The 18,918-nt window shown below is 38.4% G+C and overlaps 1 protein-coding gene across 8 annotated transcripts in view; it reads left to right on the top strand.

Annotated features, from left to right (window-relative positions):
• The first annotated feature begins 1,598 nt into the window (after window positions 1-1,598).
• Window positions 1,599-18,918, top strand: part of LOC139756098 (nucleosome assembly protein 1-like 1) — a 78,406-nt gene continuing 61,086 nt past the window's right edge. For 2 of the 8 annotated variants that reach the window (XM_071675158.1, XM_071675164.1), the window contains exons 1-3: window positions 1,600-1,744; window positions 11,774-11,996; window positions 12,516-12,542. In XM_071675158.1, the coding sequence (XP_071531259.1) occupies window positions 11,793-11,996; window positions 12,516-12,542 (231 nt within the window). In that variant the 5' untranslated portion in view covers window positions 1,600-1,744; window positions 11,774-11,792. Of the gene's footprint in view, window positions 1,920-11,773; window positions 11,997-12,515; window positions 12,543-18,918 lie in introns of all 8 variants that reach the window. The other 6 variants (XM_071675160.1, XM_071675166.1, XM_071675163.1 and 3 more) reach the window with 5 other exon arrangements.

Below are 18,918 nucleotides of genomic sequence, written 5' to 3'. Positions count from 1 at the left end.
TCTCGTTTAAGTTAGGTCATACGTCATCTCTACCGGCGTTAGTACATGAGAACATGACTGAACAGCTAGTGGTCAGGGCTAACAGGAAATGAGTACGTAAGATTCGACAGGTTATAGTGTTGTGTGAATATTAGGAGAATGATTGAGAGAGATATGAGGAAGGTAATGATTGCTGGTGGTGTGTCCATTATTATTAGCTTTAGGGTTACGGACGACGCTGTTCTGAGCAGCTGCCAGTTAGTCTTACCAGATAAAGTGAGTGAGAGAGAGAGAGAGAGAGAGAGAGAGAGAGAGAGAGAGAGAGAGAGAGAGAGAGAGAGAGATATTAGCCCTTACTAGGGGCATCTCTTCCTCGATGTGGCTGACTCAGTTGGTCAATGGAATCCAGATGTTTAATTACTTTTCCTCCGTTCAAAAGTTTCACTTGTGTAAGGAAGATGTAGAAAAGAAAAATTAATGTCGGTCTGGTCCTTCTTACAACGAAATGGTTATTTCTTTCAGTATTAAGCGAATCACTAATATTATTGCTCTGAGGCATAGTTGGTGCTTTATTCATTCAGTATACATAAACTGGACGTATTATTCCTCACCTGAAGCAGTTTTTAATATACATGATCTTAAGTTTAAGAATACAATGATCGATTTATCTTTTCTATCAGTCAGTGTTTAAGGCATCTTGTACTACTGTATTTTTTGTTGGCATTCCGTGCAGTTTTATAGTGTAGCTTTACACGTCCATTTGGTGTGGATATTTATTTTATTCACGAAATATGATTAACTTTAGCTGTGATGTAGGATATTGCGTCTTATCGAATGTCCTTAGATAGCCATGTGAATATTTCATGATTAAGTGAAAACATTAGATAATAGTATTTATTCGATTACATTATAGGCTTCAAACCATACATCAAAATATGCTTAATTTCTTTGCCATAGCTCACGCTACTGAAAGTATATTTAAACCGGAGGAATGTCAGTAACCTTAAGATCTTTACTTGAATTTCCGTTTAATGCCTTCCTCCGTTCGGAGAAGGATGAATATATTTGCATCTATTTCCGCAAATGCTATTCTTATGTTGAATATTACATGCCAAGTGTCTTTTTCAGTTCATTATATTTTTTGTAATTGTATCAAGAATCATTTAGATCACGCATACCACAAGATTCCAATGATAATGCCAAGAAGTGTATTATGGTATGCAAGATAATTGTCTGCTGGGGCGCCGTAAAGTTACCACATACCACTAGTCTCCGGTTATGAAAATTTGATTTGAAATATGAGATATAATGAAATTTAAGGGAACATTAGAACGCCAAGAAATTATTTGCAGACTGTAGCGTGAATAGGCACGCTTTTCTATGAGAATCATGGTTGCATTAGATACTATATGCCTTGCATCTTTCTATTGTGGTGACTCATCTTGAGTCTACATTCTCCCGCCAAATCTACTGGGAAGGTCTGATTGGCTTGAGCTATGACGTCACGCACCCCATCGATGTTTAGTTGTGGAGAGAAAAGATATAAATTGTGAAATATAGCGCTTTCGTACATGATAAATTTGTAAATGAAACAAATTAGTTGAAAATAATTATTGCGTGGCATATTTTATTCTAAATTGAGATATATGGATTATCCAAGGATAAGTAATTTTTCCTTCATGTAAAACCAAGTCACGTGACCCGGTGTTTCGCGCCATCTTTGCCGCATGTTCATCTGTCTGGCTCCGGAACTCGACGGGAGAAGGTCAGTACCTGTCCGAGTTTTGAGGCCTTACCGTTATTGATTTATACCCCTTCCTTCTGAAGCTACAGAGTTTATTACAACAATCTGTCTCCGTGTTTGGACAAGACTTGTGCGTGGAAGACTTACGAAGTGTGCAGAAAACAGGACATTCCAAGGCCACGGACTTAAAAGCGCGGTAATGACCACGGCGTAATGAACGCGGCGCATGTTCTTGTTTCTGTGGTTATTAGGGCAGGAAGACTTTGGATGTGGGTTGTGAGACCACGTCTTTGTGGCATTGGCAAGTGTATGTGTCAGTGGCAGGAACCTAGGGTGACATTAGTATCCAGCAGTGTCCAGGGGGATATAGTCTTTGTCTTGCGCTCACGTGGGCCGTAGCCGCCATGCGCGCCGCCCGCACCCCAAACTCACCTCTAGCGGGCGGTCGAGGGCGCTTAACCAACTACGTTCAATCCTCATACTGTCCGTTTTACTTCAGGGGTCATGTTCCCTCGTCCCTAGGCATGGCCACCGTTCCACCTTCGTAGAGGCTAGTTCGCTTCGGCGTTGACCATGATGATTGTATGGGTTGTTCTAACTTTAGGAATTGTGCAATCTTGAAGTGGACTGCGCAGGTAGGGAAACCTGTTAGCTCCAGTCTTTTTAGCCGTGAAATGTATGCGAGTCACACAACTCTCCGTTTTAGCCCAGTCTTATCCGCTGACAGTCCTGAGGTTACCTACTGAGGGGGTTTAGCTTCTCGTATCCGAGGTATTTTTTTTTTTTAGGAGGGTGGGGAGATCGGTTCACTTTAATCCCTCGTCCGTGGCTAACATTAAAGGGAGAACTGAGGTTCACAGTGTTCAATATAGCCACCACCACCACCACCACCACCAGGTCGTCACACTCCGGGAAGTAGTGTCAGGGGGGGGGAGGGGAAGCAGGAGGCCCAGTTTGGTCACTAATGTTGGTCATAGAACTTGCTCACTTTGATAATCTTCGTGTTGGCTGGCACCATATCTTTTATGTCTCGTAGTAATGGAGTTCTACATGTATTAAGCAGGATTAGTGGAGTGAGGGTCATTAATACCCCCCAGCTTGGAGATTTTGTAATGTTAGGGTGTTTTATTGATTGTAGATAAATAAATGCTATATATACATATATTTGTATATCCTTTGTTTGAACTACCACTGGTCAGTGCAATGATGTTTTTTTTTTGTGTCATGTCTTGAAGCCACCCTAAGATTCACTTAACCTAAGAATGTTTTAGTCTTTGTCATGCCAAGTGGACAGCTACATCAGTTGTTCTTAACGTACTAATGTGTGTGAGTGTGAGGTTATTGCTTCCCCTTTGTTAAAGAAAGCTTGGGTTTATATATAATGCACTCCAGCCCTAATTGATATTGTTGATGGTTATGGAATGTATTTTTTGTGTAATTGACCTTTGGGTGTGGTCAAGTGAAGGATTAAATGATTTTGTGTCTTATGTGAGAGTATGGCTACCTTACCTCACAAGTGATGGGGGGAGAACACAGACTATGTATGATGTGTATTTTAGGTGACTAGCAGTAGGGAAATTCTTAACTCCCCCCAACCCCATTATATTCTAAAGGAACAGAGGAAGAAGGTAAGTCTGGATTTTTTTTTTTCCCCTCTGAGATATTGTCTACTCATGGCTACCATATTATAGGGAAATAATAGGTAACAATGAGGTTGGTGTCATGGGTTGGTATTACTATCTTTCAAGCATAAATTTTGGAAAAAAAAAAAAAAGCCAACCTTAGAACCTTAATATTCTTTAGCGATTGCTGCAGGTGGAAGGTTTTAATCCAACGGCAAAATAATCTTGGTTGCGGTTTGAAGAATGTGAATCATGTTTTCATTAGAATGTATATAGTAGTTTCCCAGCATCTGAGGAAGTGGGTGGGAGAAGATGCATATCTGCTTTGGCTTTGAACTTGCTTACAACCGTATTTAACGTGGAACTTAATCATCATGACTTGAGTAGTGTAAATCATGTTCCCGTTAAACTTTATGCTCTTGTGTCCTCCTATTTAAAGCTGATTGGCAAAAGACCCATAACTAGTTGGGATTTTACCTATCCCTCCCTGATTTGTCATCTTTGTAGCATGGCAGAAACATTCTCTCTCGATTGTCATTATCTGTCTTTAGGAGTCAACATACTTTAACCTGCAACATTACCAGAGTAGTTACTTGAAAGTTTAAATCTAAATGAGGAGGTCATGAACAGTAGGTAAGTTATTAGAATTTGTAAAAATGAATTGAGGAAAAGAAACAACGGCATTATTTACTTGAGACGTAGGCTGGCCTAGCTTTAGGGAAATGATATTTTTTTATGTGAAACTTAATTCAGATGTTTCCAATATTTTCCCAACAGTATACATGCAAATGATTCATCTCCTATTGATTATATTGTACTGTAGGGAACAAATATACCATGCAACAACCTTTCAGTTAGTCGCATCAACAGATTGCAATATATATTTTTATAAGTTTACTTTAACCTTGATTCAGAAAACATATATACAAGACATTGACCCACATTAGTATATATATAGGGAGATAATGGTCAATGTCTTGAGAGCATGTGAAGGCTTGCATCATGAACATGCCAAAGGTGTACCCTCATATTTAGGTAAGACATTATTGATTTTGTGTAGAATAAGGTAATTGAGTGGAAGTCTTGGAGCTATTACCTATTGTTACATTAGGAACTTTGGGTGTGTAAGGATGCTTTGTGGTATAACACCATACTTTCCGTTGTCTGCAAAGCCATCCCTACCTTTTTTTTTTTTTTTTTGTCCATCATTGGTAATTGGGAAGTGTTAACAGATTTCTTATTTACTGTTTAGCTTTTGAATAAAGGCAGTAAGAAAGGAACATGATTTCTGGGGGCATTCTTTACATTTTTATAGAAACTAGGAATGATACAATAGACTTAATTACTAGCAAATTTTTTGGGAATACACCATTGTGAATGTTGAATTTTGGTATAGAACACGGAATGATCTGGTTGTGCTCAAGCAGAGATTAGCTATTTTCATAACTGCAGGGTGGTTGTTGATAAATGCAAGCATTCTGCAACTGGAAAGTAAGGGAATTCAAGATCATTTATGTTAAATGATGGACTTCTTTTTATTCCAAATCCATCCTGTCGTGCAATGTAGGCTTTTTGGTGGAAGAATTTGTTAGAATGCCTCCCTTGGCTTCAGTTGTATCCTTGCTGTTTTAAGATTGAAGAAAATTTGTTAGTTTTGTTTTTCTTGGGGCATTTTTAACTCAAATCAAACTTGTAATTGCTGTCTTTAAAATGTTCCTCAAGACTGTAAGACATTGTTTGCTATGGAAAGGATGGTTGATAGATGTGGGTTATATGTATAGGAACCAACAGCAACCACACTGTATCTTGGTTCTTATTTTCTTCAAATGGATTATTATTGATGTTAGTTAAAGCATACTTTAGATCTACATGGCTGTTAGCTTTAGATTTTATGTGATTTTTCTGCAATGTTAGTGTAGTGTTTAGGAAGTACAGTAATATGTGTGGAGCATGGTTTGGAGCATTCTGTTTTAATGAAATTAAAAGATGGCAGTATCATGGAAAACGAGAGGTTAATTAAAGTAGATTTTACACTTAAAAAGTAGAAAGCCTTTAAAACCTTAGCTAATCTCCCTAGCAGTCAATATTTAGCAAAATGTTATTGAAGTACACCAAGCACATCAATGATTGGGATCCATGTAAATGACCCCAAACATACAACACAGCAAGCAGCTATGCAATCCCCAGCAGCATGTGTATTTTTTGTTGGTGTATTTCTTCATTGTTTTTTGCAAGCAGGTGAGAGATATTAGGTTATATTGGTATTTAGCAGTATTACCATGAAATTCACTCCACAGTTTTCTTGATTTTCTTATCCTTCAGTACGTCCCCCCCCCCCTTTATGTATTTTGTTCCAAATCGCACACTGTAACTGATACTGTATTATCAAAATACTTCACTAGCATCGCACAACAAAATCACTCTGCTAGCTTTATTGCACAGTAGTAAAATAGGGAGGATGTATTATACTTAATCGCTGTCTCCCACATGAGTGAGGTAGCGCAAGGAAACAGAGTAGGTATGGCCCAATCCACCCACATACACTTGTATATACATAAATGCCCACACATGCACACATATATAGACATGTAAATATTCATACTTGCCTTCATCCATTCCCGTTACCACCCCGTCACACATGAAATAGCATTCACCCCCCTCCAGCGAGGTAGCGATAGGAAAAGACAGAAAAGGCCACGTTAGTTCACATTGTCTCTAGCTGTCATGTGTAATGCACCAAAACTACAGCTCCCTTTCCACATCCAGGCCCCACAGTCCTTTCCATGGTTTACTCCAGACTCTTCACATGCCCTGGTATACCACATCGTTCCAGTTCACTCTTTTCCTTGCACGCCTTTCACCCTCCTTATGTTCAGGCCCTGATCGCTCAAAATCTTTTTCTCCAGTTTGGTTTCCTGCTTCTTGTTCCCTGTACCTCTGAAGTGTATCCTTGTCAATATTTCCTTACTCATTCTCTCCATGTAACCATACCATTTCAACACCCTCTTCTGCTCTCTCAACCACACTTTTTATTACCACACATCTCTCATACCCTTTCATTACTTACTCGATCAAACCACTTGACACCACTTTTTTTTCCCCAAAATAAGAGGAACAGAAGGGAGCCAAGTGAGGATATTCCCTCAAAGGTTCAGTCCTCTGTTCTTAGCAGTACCTCGCTAGCATGGGAGATTGCAGAGTAGGAAAAAAAAAAGTATAAGTTTTGTATGTAAAACTTTGAATGTTGCATTATTTCTTGATTGTTATGTTACTTATTGGTTATGGAAATGTAAATTTTTTACATAAATTTTTTTTCCTCAAAAATTTCTCCAATGTAACATGACTGCTTATTTTCATGGAAAATGTTGTGTTTTCATTTCCTCCTAGCTTTTGATAAACCAGAATAAAGTTTTGCTGAAGTCCACTGCAGGAGTACTTGTGAATATTATTGGATTTGTTTTGCAATGAAAATTGCATGGTGATGACAATAGATTATTATTCATTCAATAAGATAGATTTGGGAGGGGTGATGAAAGTGATTCTATATAAAGAATCTATGAAAATCTCATGCTTATTCCACTGCCAGCTGATGTCCTTTTTTTTTTTTTTTTTTTTTTTTCCAGGTGTGATTGTTTTGTTATTACTACATATGAATCCTCGAGTTGTTCTCTTAACCTTGTAGTGTTAACTTTGATGTCTACTTCTTTGTAGGTCTACAAGCAAATAGAATGGGTACCTGGCATAGACTAGGGATGTGTGTGTGTGCATACATGGTACACATATACAAAGTTAAAAAGACTTGTTGATGAGTGTAAAAAAAACCCTTTCCCCTAAAACACTAGTAATTGCGCCCAAACCTATGCCAGGCACCAGTTTTATTTTCCATCCTCAGATGATGACAGTAGGGTTGACTGTGGACAAACTGATGTGACTGCATTTTGAATGTATATGGGTTTGATTGCAGGAAGCCTTTGTATGCATGATGGGTCTGTAATGTTGAACACTGCACCACAGAGGTCCATGGTATAGTGGTTAGTAGCAAAGAGACTGATGAGGTATGAAAATTATTCCAAACTCTGAATGGTGTTAAATGTTTTTCACTTTGGTGAAGCTTCACAACAGTGTATGGTCCTCTTTGTTGTAGTTAGTGTTGCTAACCACAAGTCCGTGTAGGATTGCCCGCACTGTTTCAAGTTTGGGCATGGTTGTTTGCCCACACTTGTCCCAGGCATTCATCCCCTCTAGGCAGGTTGGTAATTGGGTGTTTGTGTTTACATACACAGGAGTAAAAACTTGGGTCACGATTATAAGTGTGGTTGAGATCCCTTGAACACAAATCGTTTGCTTTAACACTGATATTAAAGTGGTGGGATACAGTAGATTAAGGTAAATTCCTGCCTTTTGGCATTTTTCTAGATTTTCATAGCCCTCCCCACTATTACCTTGTTTCTTATAGAGTGATAATTTTCATAATCCTCCAAACCTTCTGAAGTCTCCTCTTGCATTCATTTTAAAAGTCAGTGACATGCTCCAAAGTTGTTGTACGCTTAAAAAAAAACTATCTGTAAACATTAATGCAGTGATTTTCCTTCAGTAAGATGGAAAAATTAAGGGCAAATTAAGAAATATTGTAAATGAACAAGTCTTCTATCTTGAACTACATTGTCAGCAGAAGTAACGTTGAGAAGTTCTTGGTGCCAGTATCTTTGAAGACATGACGTACCCTTATATCACAACTCTAGTCTCACAGCCCTCGTAGAATTGTGATATATGTGCTGATTGATGAGTGATAACCCTTGCTGAAGTAGGGCCTGAGGAACATTGCTTTTTTATGTAGGGCTATGAATTTTGGTATCTGCCAAAGGTAATCAGAGAGAGTATTACGAGCTGCCAGTTATTGAAGGCATCAACACAAGGTTACAGTGAGTATATTTCTTTACTATTCTGGAAGTGAAGCAGAGTTTTTGACGGACAACTAGAAGATTGGAGCTTCTACTTCACTGCATTCATCACCCTATTCTGCAGACTAAATGGTTCTGGATGCCATTTGGAATCGTTTCCACCCCATAAGGCTTACAGTGTCACTTGCATCAGCTAATAAAAGGGTTTCCTGGATTTTAAGTTGCAGCTGAGTTTTGTTATACCTGTTGCATGACTGAGAAGACCATGTCATGAAACTGTACTAGTTTTTACACCAGTGTGAGGAGTGCAAATTTCCTTGGGAAATGGACAAACTTCACCTCAGAAGACTTTTTTCTTTCAAAACTGTAATGTAACTTAGTGAAAAGCTTATTTACATGAAATAGTCAATTATCTTATAATACTTCCAGCAGCTGATAGACACCTGATAAATATGTAATGAATAATGACATAATTTGTTTGAGGAAGCTCATCCTGCACTTCAAGAAGTTGAGGCCTTGAAAGTCGTTGTGTGTGTGGGTGCATGTGTGCACTCACACACCTGTTGGAGGCTCCAGTCTTGAACAAAAGTCCACATCAAGGCCAGGCCTTTGATTAGGAATGGGAAAAAGAGGAGACCAGGGAGAGCATTTATGAATTTTGGAGGAAGTGAAAAACCTGTCTTAAAATGTGCCAAGTCATAGTTATTGGGAAAGACATCAGAGGGTAGAGCGTTCCAAAGCCTTGAGGTGTAGGGAAAGAAATGATTATCAAAACAGCCCCTTCCCTGAGTTGCCAACAGCCACACAGTAATCAAGTGGCGCAGCAGTTTGCTGAGTATTGCACGGTCTAGATTGTGGTGGGTTGGTACACAAGGAGCCAGCTCTTGGGAGCAAAATCCAAGGTAATACCTATGAAAGAGGGAAAGTGAACCAGCATTGTGGCCTAGGGCAAGAGGGTCAAGTTTTGGAAAGTTAGCCAGGGAGAGTTTATAAGTCTGATTGTGTTCGACTTGACACTCAGATAAGGATGCAGAACTAGAACCACCCCAGAGTAAGAGCAGTGCTCCATATAAGGATGAATCAGTCCTGATGTATTGGGCATCATGTGTTTCTTGAAAATGATTCACTACATGTCTTTTTAGGATTTTTTCCAGGCTTGCAGATGTGACTAAACCTGCAAGGGAAATGACAAAAAAGGATGTTTGTGTGGCAGGGGGCTTGACAGCAGATATTTGAATATGCTGAGAGAGCTTTTATGGCAGTTCCTGTTCAGTAGTGCTGTCGTATGAAAGATGAGATTACTGAGCATCATGATTCATAATAAACTGGACAAGTGCTGTACTTGCAGGGTTGGCTGTTCTTATTTGCATCACTGCTGAGCAATGGTATGCACAAGTATAGGAGTGTTTTTCTGTTGTATATGTCTTTTGATTCAAGGTACTCACTGTATGAATGGATCACCAGCCTTTGGAATCATCTGTAAGAAGCTCTTGGAAACTGCATCAGCACATCCTCAAAGAATGCCTCTACATCTCCAAAACTACAGTTTAGATTTCGAGGTTTTAGTCGATCTCTTTTGGATGCTACCTCATTTGTGTAATACTGAACATACATGAAAGAAAGTTATTGATGTGTCACCCCCCTCCCTCACCAACTTGAAAAACAGGATATAGTTAAGAAAGAATAAAGAATGTATGAAAGGAAAAGAATGTGGTTTCAGCTGACACTCGGTTGTACTTATCTACCTGGCTGTATGGGGGGACAGTTAACATGCTTGAAACTGTGAGTTACCAAGCAGGGTGAGTGAAAGCAGGACTATGGAAATATGAAGAAAAAAAGAACAGGTTGAAGCCTTGCAGCTATTATACAAAATAAAGTTAGGTTGGTCTGGCATGTGCAGAAATTTTAGATGTGATGCATCCATTTTTAACTTGCAAGAGGAATTGCATGTGGAAAAATTGATCTTCAGAAAAAGGAATGGGGTAGTGGTGCTATTGTCTTTACATAGGGCATTGCTAAACAGCCCTTATGGATGAGAATGTCTGGTTTAAAAGCACTCATCTGCCAATATGAAGTGTTTTTTATGGAAAGAGATTACCCAAACCCCTCTCCTTTATCTTCAGTAAAAAGGTGAAATCTGAAAATAGTGAAAATCATGAGGGGCTATTTATATAAGTGCAGGTTATCTGGAGAACTAGAGGATATGCATTTAAGAGAATTTTCTTTCTTTTTCTTTTAAACTTCGCCATTTCCTGCGTTAGCGAGGTGGAAAGCTAAACAATAACACTTATAATAGAGGTTCATATCAATTAGCTCCTCTCTTCAGGTGATGTAACACATGACCTGTCAATCAAGAGTGGATGCCACAAGTGTGCACAGGGATTTTTGCCTGTCATATGTAGTTTTAAGTTGTTGGCGTGATATACTAGAGGAATTGGCAATTTGTGTGCATGAGAGAAATACAGAAACATGCATGCCATATATATTGTGTAGGACCAAAACTGATTCATATGCTAGAAATAAATTTTACAAAGTACAGCATTAAGGAAAAAAGCTGTAACAAATAAGGATGGTACAGCAATATACTTAGAACATTTTCCAGTTCAGGGAGGCAAGTTGGTCATTTCTGTTAAAAAATGCATCTCCATGAATGATATGGTTAATGGCATACTATTTTATTTCATATTTCATATGTGTATGGGGGTGGGTTGGGCCATTTCTTTCGTCTGTTTCCTTGCGCTACTTCACAAACGCGGGAGACAGGAAAAAGAAAAAAAAAAAAAAAAAAAGTTTCTATTTGTAATTATCTTGTGCATGAGCTACTGGTTATCTACATGTTTAGGGGGAAATAGGAAAAACTTGTATGACACCTGTAGTCGAATTGCTTAGTTTCATAATTTTTTCTTTCGCCTTGTGGGAAATTATACTTGTATGCAGAGTTTTCTTAAGCAGGTTTATAACTAATTCTTACACTTGCTGTGAATTACATAGAATTGTCATACACACACACACACACACACACACACACCAATGTTTATCAATACGTTCAGAAAAGAGTAGGAAAAACTTATCTAGCACCTGGAGACATGTTGCGTGTTTTCATAACTTTTACTTGATGGGTAAGGTAAATGATGATTTATTTAATATTGTACACAATTCTGATGAGTGGTTTTATGACTGCTTGTGTATATTTGTTTATGGTCAGAAACTGACCAGATTAAACTAAAGCTATACAGAATGATTGATGGATTGGCCCTTGTCAGCTTTCCGCATCCATGCTGATTTGATATTGGCCAGGTGAGGAATACAGGCTTATTATGGTTATTATAGATATCATCTGTACTTATTATTGAATGAATTTGTTACCCCAGTTGCTTTTTATGACAATATGGTTACAGTTAGAATGTTTTGCTTTTGAATGTAGAAGTGGAAATAGGACCAAAATATTTTCTGAATATAATTACTTTTCTAGGTATCATATAGATGGTCGGAATTATTAATCTTAAAATCAAATTTTATTTTTGCAGAACTTGACCAGTTAAAAAGATGGCAGATCCGGAGAAGGGAACACCAACGGTACCAACGGTGGAGGAGGAGATGTCAGATGAAGAGGTAGATGAGGTTGATGAGGAAGAAGGTGCTGGTGAACGCAAGGAACTGGTAGACAAACTTATGAAGGACCCTCAGGTGCTGGCTGCTCTCCAGACCAAACTTCGTCGCTTTCTTGGCACTCCCTCTGGTTATATTAGTGTAAGCACTGGGCTGATTTATTGTTAAACTTAAATTCTTGTAGGTAGAATTCTCATAATCAAATAATGTATGGTATAACCCAGCAAATGTAACAGTAAAACCAATACTTACAGTTGATATAACCTATGAATATATTTATTTGGACATGTAAATCAGGCTTTGAATAGTATTGAGGAATATTTACTAAAGTGCCTCCATCCCTTCCCTTGTTGCCTGCCAGGGTTCAAGACCCTCAGTAAACCAAGTCTGCACATGTCTGCTAATCTTTAAAACACCCCATCTTATCAATTTGACTGTCCCTCCCCCTTTGTCTTCCTTCATTTTCTTTGTATGTCTCTCATTCTCTTATCAGTATTAATGCTGCTCTCCATAGCACCTCAATACTTGACTGTATTTTGTCATCGTGACTACCTTAATTTTCCATATTTCTCAAACCCATGCTCTGCTGTCTACTCTGAATCCATTTTTAGAATATCCATTGTGGCTGCTTGCACTCAACAAGCCATTTTACCATTACAGAACCACACTTCACCAGCATTCAATAGTGTGAGTTGCACAACGTATGACACCTTGCCACACAGGATGGTGCATATTTTTATCCTTTAATTACCCTCCTTAAATTTCCATCAGTTTGCATTTTTGTCATTCAACATTTATCTCTGCCTCTGTTTCACCGTTCATGCTGAATGTTCATTATGAATGTTAACTTGTAACCTCCATGTCCTTTCTCATCTACAATTCAGTGACACCCTTCTCAAATACAACCACTTTTCTGTTTGTATTCATGTTCCATTTTTTTAATTTGGAAATAGTTGTTATTGGTTGTAACCAGCCAGTTCCACCATTAGTTAATATCTGCACAAAGCAACATTCTTTATTAATTTCCAGTACTTTCCAACAGTTGTAATTCTGCATCTGATCTTGATAGCTGCTTTATTTCATTGACACGGTATATGTATGTCCTTTACAAAACCACCAAGATATAGTGCTTCATTTTTTCATGATAATTCTATATTTCTCTATTGTCTTTTGTAACATTTAATCCTGTCTTTCTTAAAAGCACTACCTCTTAACATTTTTGGGCCTTTACACACGTTTCTGTAGGGAAAGAATACTTCCCACATATTCCCTGCATGTTGTAGAGGGCAACTAAGAGTTTCAGGAGAGAGAGAAGGCTGTAAACCCTCCCTGTTGTAATTTAAGTCAAAACAGCAACCAAGTGAGGAGTGCTCATCCTCCTTGAAGGCTCAGGTGGGGGTGTCTGTATTTGTATGGATGTAACCAAGATTAGAAGAAAGGATAGATAGGTGTTATATTTATGAAAAGGAACTTGGATGTTCTATCTCTAAGTGATACAAAGGTAAAGGGTAAGTGGGAAGAGTGATTTGGGAATGTCCTAGTGGTGAAGTCAGCTGTGACAGGGCAAGAGTAAAGGAAGGGACAAGACTTCTGCTGAAGGAGTTGGAGGAATGTGTTAAGACTGTAAGAAAGTAAGCTGATGTGGGTAAAAATTAGTGGATGATTATTAGCGCTAATGATCCTGTCCATGAGAGGAGTGTGTTTTGGAAGCTGAGTGAGTGTGTCGGTAGATTTGACGTATGAGATCAGATATTAATGATATGTGATTTGAATGGGAAAGTGAGTAATATGACAGTTGAATGATTGTGAAGCATTGAGTATTCATTAAGATGAAAGGAAATGAACAGCTTGTAGAGTTGTATGCAGAAAAGGGACAGATTGAAAATGCATGGTTTTAAATGAGAGAGATATAGAATTATACATGGAGCAGGAAAGATGTCAATGAAAATTGTTAGATTATGTAGTAAATAGGTGTGCAGAAATGACTTTGATGCGAATATGCTCAAAGGGGAAGCAAATGGGATGTCTGGTCATTATTTGGTGGAGGTGAAGGTGAAAATCTGTAGTGGTTCTTGGAAGATAGAATTATATGGATGAGAAGAGAATGGTGCAAATAAGTGAGCTCAGAAAAGATGCTTGTGCAAAGAGATAGTTTGAGAGATTGAGTGTAGAATGGCAAATGAGAATGGGAGTGAGTTGGAGAGATTGAGTGTAGAATGGCAGATGAAAGTGGGAGTGAATAAGGAATTTGTGGTATTTAAGGATCCAGTGCCCAAATGCAGCAGAACTATGTGGTATGTAGAGATTGAATGTAGAATGGCAGATGAAAGTGGGAGTGAATAAGGAATTTAAGGTATTTAAGGATCCAGTGCCCAAATGGAGCAGAACTGTGGTATGTGGAATGAGAAGAGGGAAGTGTAAGGGCATTACATCAGAGAATTGAAAGTGATTGGGAGATGAAAAAGAGAAAGTGGAAGGAAATCAAGAGGGAGGTGCAAATGGCTGAAAAAGGGCAAATAAGAGTTAGGGCAAGAGAGTATTAGGAAACTAGGGAGGAAAAAAATTGGAAGGTTAATAATGTATATACATGTGTGTGCGAATGGGTTGGGCCATTCCTCATCTGTTTTCTTACACTAACGCGAGAGACGGCGGTTAAGTACAATAAAAAAAAAAAATAGTAATGTATAAAAAACAAGATAACAAATGGGAACATTTAATGAGGGGCAGATAGGTAAGTGATAACTAGCAGAGATTCGGTGAAGAGGAGATTGAATAAGTGTGCTGTTGATTGGTCAGTTAGAATTTTCTGTGTATGTGTATGAATAATGATGAAGTGCCTGGTGGATGGCAAAATGCCTGCACATTGTCATTCTGTAAAGGTGAGGGGGACAAATGTGTGTTCAAATTGCAAAGGAGTGTACCTGGTAATATGGGAGTGATGTTTGTTTTTTGAGAGGTTTATGATGGCATGCACAGAGCATTAGATTGGGGAGGAATTGTGTTTTATAGGTGTTAAGTGAAAATGGAGGGATTTGGATGTGATATTTATGGATCTGAAGAAATCATATGGCAGGGATGATGATGTTAGAATATGTGGTGTGGGAGGAGAGTTTTTAGCAGCAATAAAGGGTTTTTATCTAAAGAATAAGACGTGTATGATTGGGTAGAGAGGAGGGTAAGTGGTTTCAGGCAAAGATGGGTTAGTGGAAGGGGTGATGAGGGAGGTGAATGCAAGGGTCTTGGAGAGAGGCAGGTATGAAGTTCGGTAAGGGTAATGGGTAGGATGTTCATCAGTTGTCTGCTGATGATACATTGTTGGTAGAAAGTGAAACTACATAAGCTGATGTCAGAGTTCAGGAGAGCATGTGAAAGTATTGAGATTAATGGTAATAAAAACCTTTTTTTAACATTTGGTAGTGAAGAGAAACAGATTACTTGGGAGTGAGTTTGAATGGAGAGAAGTGGAATGTTACAAATACCTGGCAGTGATTGGAACTGTGGAAACTAAAGCTGGCAGATTCTTCTGGAAGCACTGAAGAGTGAATGGAGGGGTCACTATCTAGGAGTGCAAAATATGCATGATGGAGAAGAGAATTGATGAAAGGTGAATATGGTAGAGAGTTTTGGGACAGTGTGGTATGAGGGTTGATCAAGTAAGAAATTATAGAGTATGGGAATAAAAAAAAGTATGGTTGAGAGAAATGCAAAGGATGTATGTATCAATGTGGAGACCCATCTGGGGATCGAAGTAGGGACTTTGTGCATAAGGTTCAAGTGCTTGGCTGCATGAACAAGCAAGAGGATGTAAGGCATTTGTGGGATAGTGAATTGGAGTTGTGTAGGATAGTGGTAGTTTTGGTGTATCACTAGTGACAGGCACATAGTGGATGGGAGCGAGTCAGGCCATTTCTTTGTACTTGGTGCTTTCCTTGAATAAGCAGAAAATGGTGAACAAGTATGAAAAAAAAATTGAATTCAGAATAAGCTTTTATGATGTGTATCTTATGTTATTTTCTTGAGCTCTCTTTATCCAATTTTTGACTTATTGAGGTAATACTTAGGTAGTCACAATCACTTGGAAAGCTGTGTAGGTATGTATATTTGCGTGTGTGGACGTATGTATATACATGTGTATGGGGGTGGGTTGGGCCATTTCTTTCATCTGTTTCCTTGCGCTACCTCGCAAATGCGGGAGACAGCGACAAAGCAAAAAAAAAAAAAAAAGAATATAAATGCAATTTATAGTTAATCTAACTTTTATTTTTTTATTTTTTTCCCCCTGAAATATGTAATGCTAATGAAGTGTTTGAGGACAATATGTAATTCAAGGAGGGTTGCTTGATAACTCTAGGATAAAAGAAAGGTTTGTTAAAAGAAGAGTATGGTTGAGATAGTTACAGGGTGTGCTGAAAGGTTTGGACATAGAAGAATTAATGGGGAGAGAAGTGTGTCAGATCATACTGATGACAAGGCTGGAGTGAAAAGATTTTGAATGCTCAGGGCATGAACGTGCAGGAGGATGAAGAGTTCTGTATGGGAGAGAGTATATTGGAGCAGTTTAGTATACAGGAGGCAACATGCTGTCAATAGACTGAACCAGGGATTGTCCTTCTGATACTCTCCTACAGTTGTTAGGACATTTAGTTTCTGTATAGTAAATTTGTTGTTTCCCCTCATTATTTTTGTAATCTTCCCCCTGGCAGCTCACCCTCCACTTTCTACCCCAGTATAGAAGTTCATGGTACTAGCTAATTGGATCAATCACATCTTATAAGAAATATTACAGCACAGATTATGAAAGTGAATCGTGAAGGTAATACAGCAGCCAAAAATTAGTCATTTCAGTGACTTAAATTTTCACGAAAATAATGGATTGCAGTCAGTGTGATTGAAGTTTAGATAGTGACTAGGTTGAAATCTTCAAAGACAAGGCAAACAGACTTACTGTCTATGAAAACACAAGTCAGATAACCTCTGTGTTTATACTAGAAACAAAGAAAAATTCTTGATGGGAAATACTGAGAAAAAACATGGGATGAATTGAAGATGAGCATGGAAAAATAAAAAAAACATTTACAGTGAGGGTGGAAGGAACAAATTTTTGAGAACATATTTATGAGGAAGTAAAGAATTATCATAAGTAAGAACTGAGAATAGATGAAACACTGGTAGTAACTCCGTTATTCTCTTACTTGAACAATACTCAGAAGATAAAAGATGTAGTACGGGCATGTGGAAAAGCTTATCCTATAGGTGCGTTAAGCACTGGAATAAGTTATCGTCATACATAGGGAATGCTAAGACTATAAATACCTTCAAAAGTCATTTAGACATATTTTATAAATTCAAGTGTACTCAGAAAAAATGCCAGAAATTAACTGTATAAGCAACAGCGGTAATGGGGACACTAGAAGGCTAAGCTGCAGCAGCAGGGAATCGGTGATAGCTTGAAATAATTGCCTTATGTAGTCTGTCTTTCTCATGTAAAGTAGGAAACTTGTATGGATAAGAGCATTCCAATTAGCAAATTGATTATGGTGATTTTCTATTCTGTGCCACAAGGAACACAATCAGCCTGATTTCCTTGTATCATATATTGTCAGAAGGATGAAACTTTTCTATTCTGTGCCACAAGGAACACAATCAGCCTGATTTCCTTGTATCATATATTGTCAGAAGGATGAAACAAGTTTTTCCCTATTTGGTAGCCTTTTCCTGCTTTAGCAAGGTAGCACTAGGCATAGCTAAAGAAGTTGCCTCATATGCTCACACCACTCTGTATAATGCATTAGAACCAGAGCCCCCTATCCACAGTTAGACCCCACAGACCTCTCTAGGAAGCAATTATGGAAACCACAGAAACATCTGTGGGGCTGTATTGTGGATTGGTGGTTGTGGTTTGATACACATGACAGCCAGGGAGGAGATGAAGTGAATGAGACTATTTGTTTGTTCCTCGTTACCATGGAAAGTAACAACCGTGTGTGAGAAACGCCTATAGTCTGATGCTTTGCTTATGACATTGAGTGAATGGTATGATGGGATTAGATCAGAGAGGTTCAGGACTTTGTAAAATCCAGAGATGGGAAGCAGTGGACCTGGTGGAATTTATGTCTTCAGACATCTGATACAATGATGACAGTATAAAGGCGCATCAGGAAAAATGAAACACTTGGATTAAAATGTCACTAAAACAGGAAGCTAGAATTTGGAAAAACATTTAAGAACCTAGAATTGTTAAGTGAGTGGTATGATGAGAACTTTCACAAAACAGAAGGCATTTGAACATTTTTATTATATATACGAGAAAATTTGAAAAATTTCTGTCATGATTTCCAGCTAAACAAGAGGAAATTGATTATTTAAGATTCAGAAGTTCATTTTATCTTGAGTGGGAATGCAACAGTAATGTTGCAATATTGTGAGATAAGTAGCAAAAATCATGCGTTTCAGTGCAAATAATTAGTGGGATAATGTTGTTGAAATTTGTAAAATGAAGCTGAAAGTTAATGATGAAACTTTATTTTTTATTTTTTTTATTATTAAACTTTGTTGCTGTATCCCATGTTAGCGAGGTAGCGCAAGGAAACACAAAAGAATGGCCCAACCCACCCACATACACATGTATATACATACACGTCCACACACGCACACATAAATATATACACATGTACATAATTCATACTTGCTGCCTTTATTCATTCCCATCGTCACCCCGCCACATACACACACCCCGCGCATGCGAGCGAGGTAGCGCTAGGAAGACAACAAAGACCACATTCATTCACACTTGGTCTTTATCTGTCATGTGTAATGCACTGAAACCACGTCTCCCTTTCCACATCCAGGCCCCACAAAACTTTCCATGGTTTACCCCAGACACTTCACCTTCTCTGGTTCAATCCATTGACAGCACGTTGACCCCGATATTTATCAAAAGTAAACTTGCTTTATTTGGTCTTGGTGCTACGTCTCTATCATGGAAAGTGACGATCAACTTTGGGAAGAAAAAGAATTACTGGATAAAGCTGTGTTGTTTGGGCCCTAGTAAAGCAGATTGAAT

The sequence above is a fragment of the Panulirus ornatus genome, chromosome 20 (assembly GCF_036320965.1).
Source record: "Panulirus ornatus isolate Po-2019 chromosome 20, ASM3632096v1, whole genome shotgun sequence".
Taxonomy (NCBI): Eukaryota; Metazoa; Arthropoda; class Malacostraca; order Decapoda; family Palinuridae; genus Panulirus; species Panulirus ornatus.
Note: the sequence above shows the minus strand (reverse complement) of the source record. Positions and strands in the feature narration are given on the sequence as shown.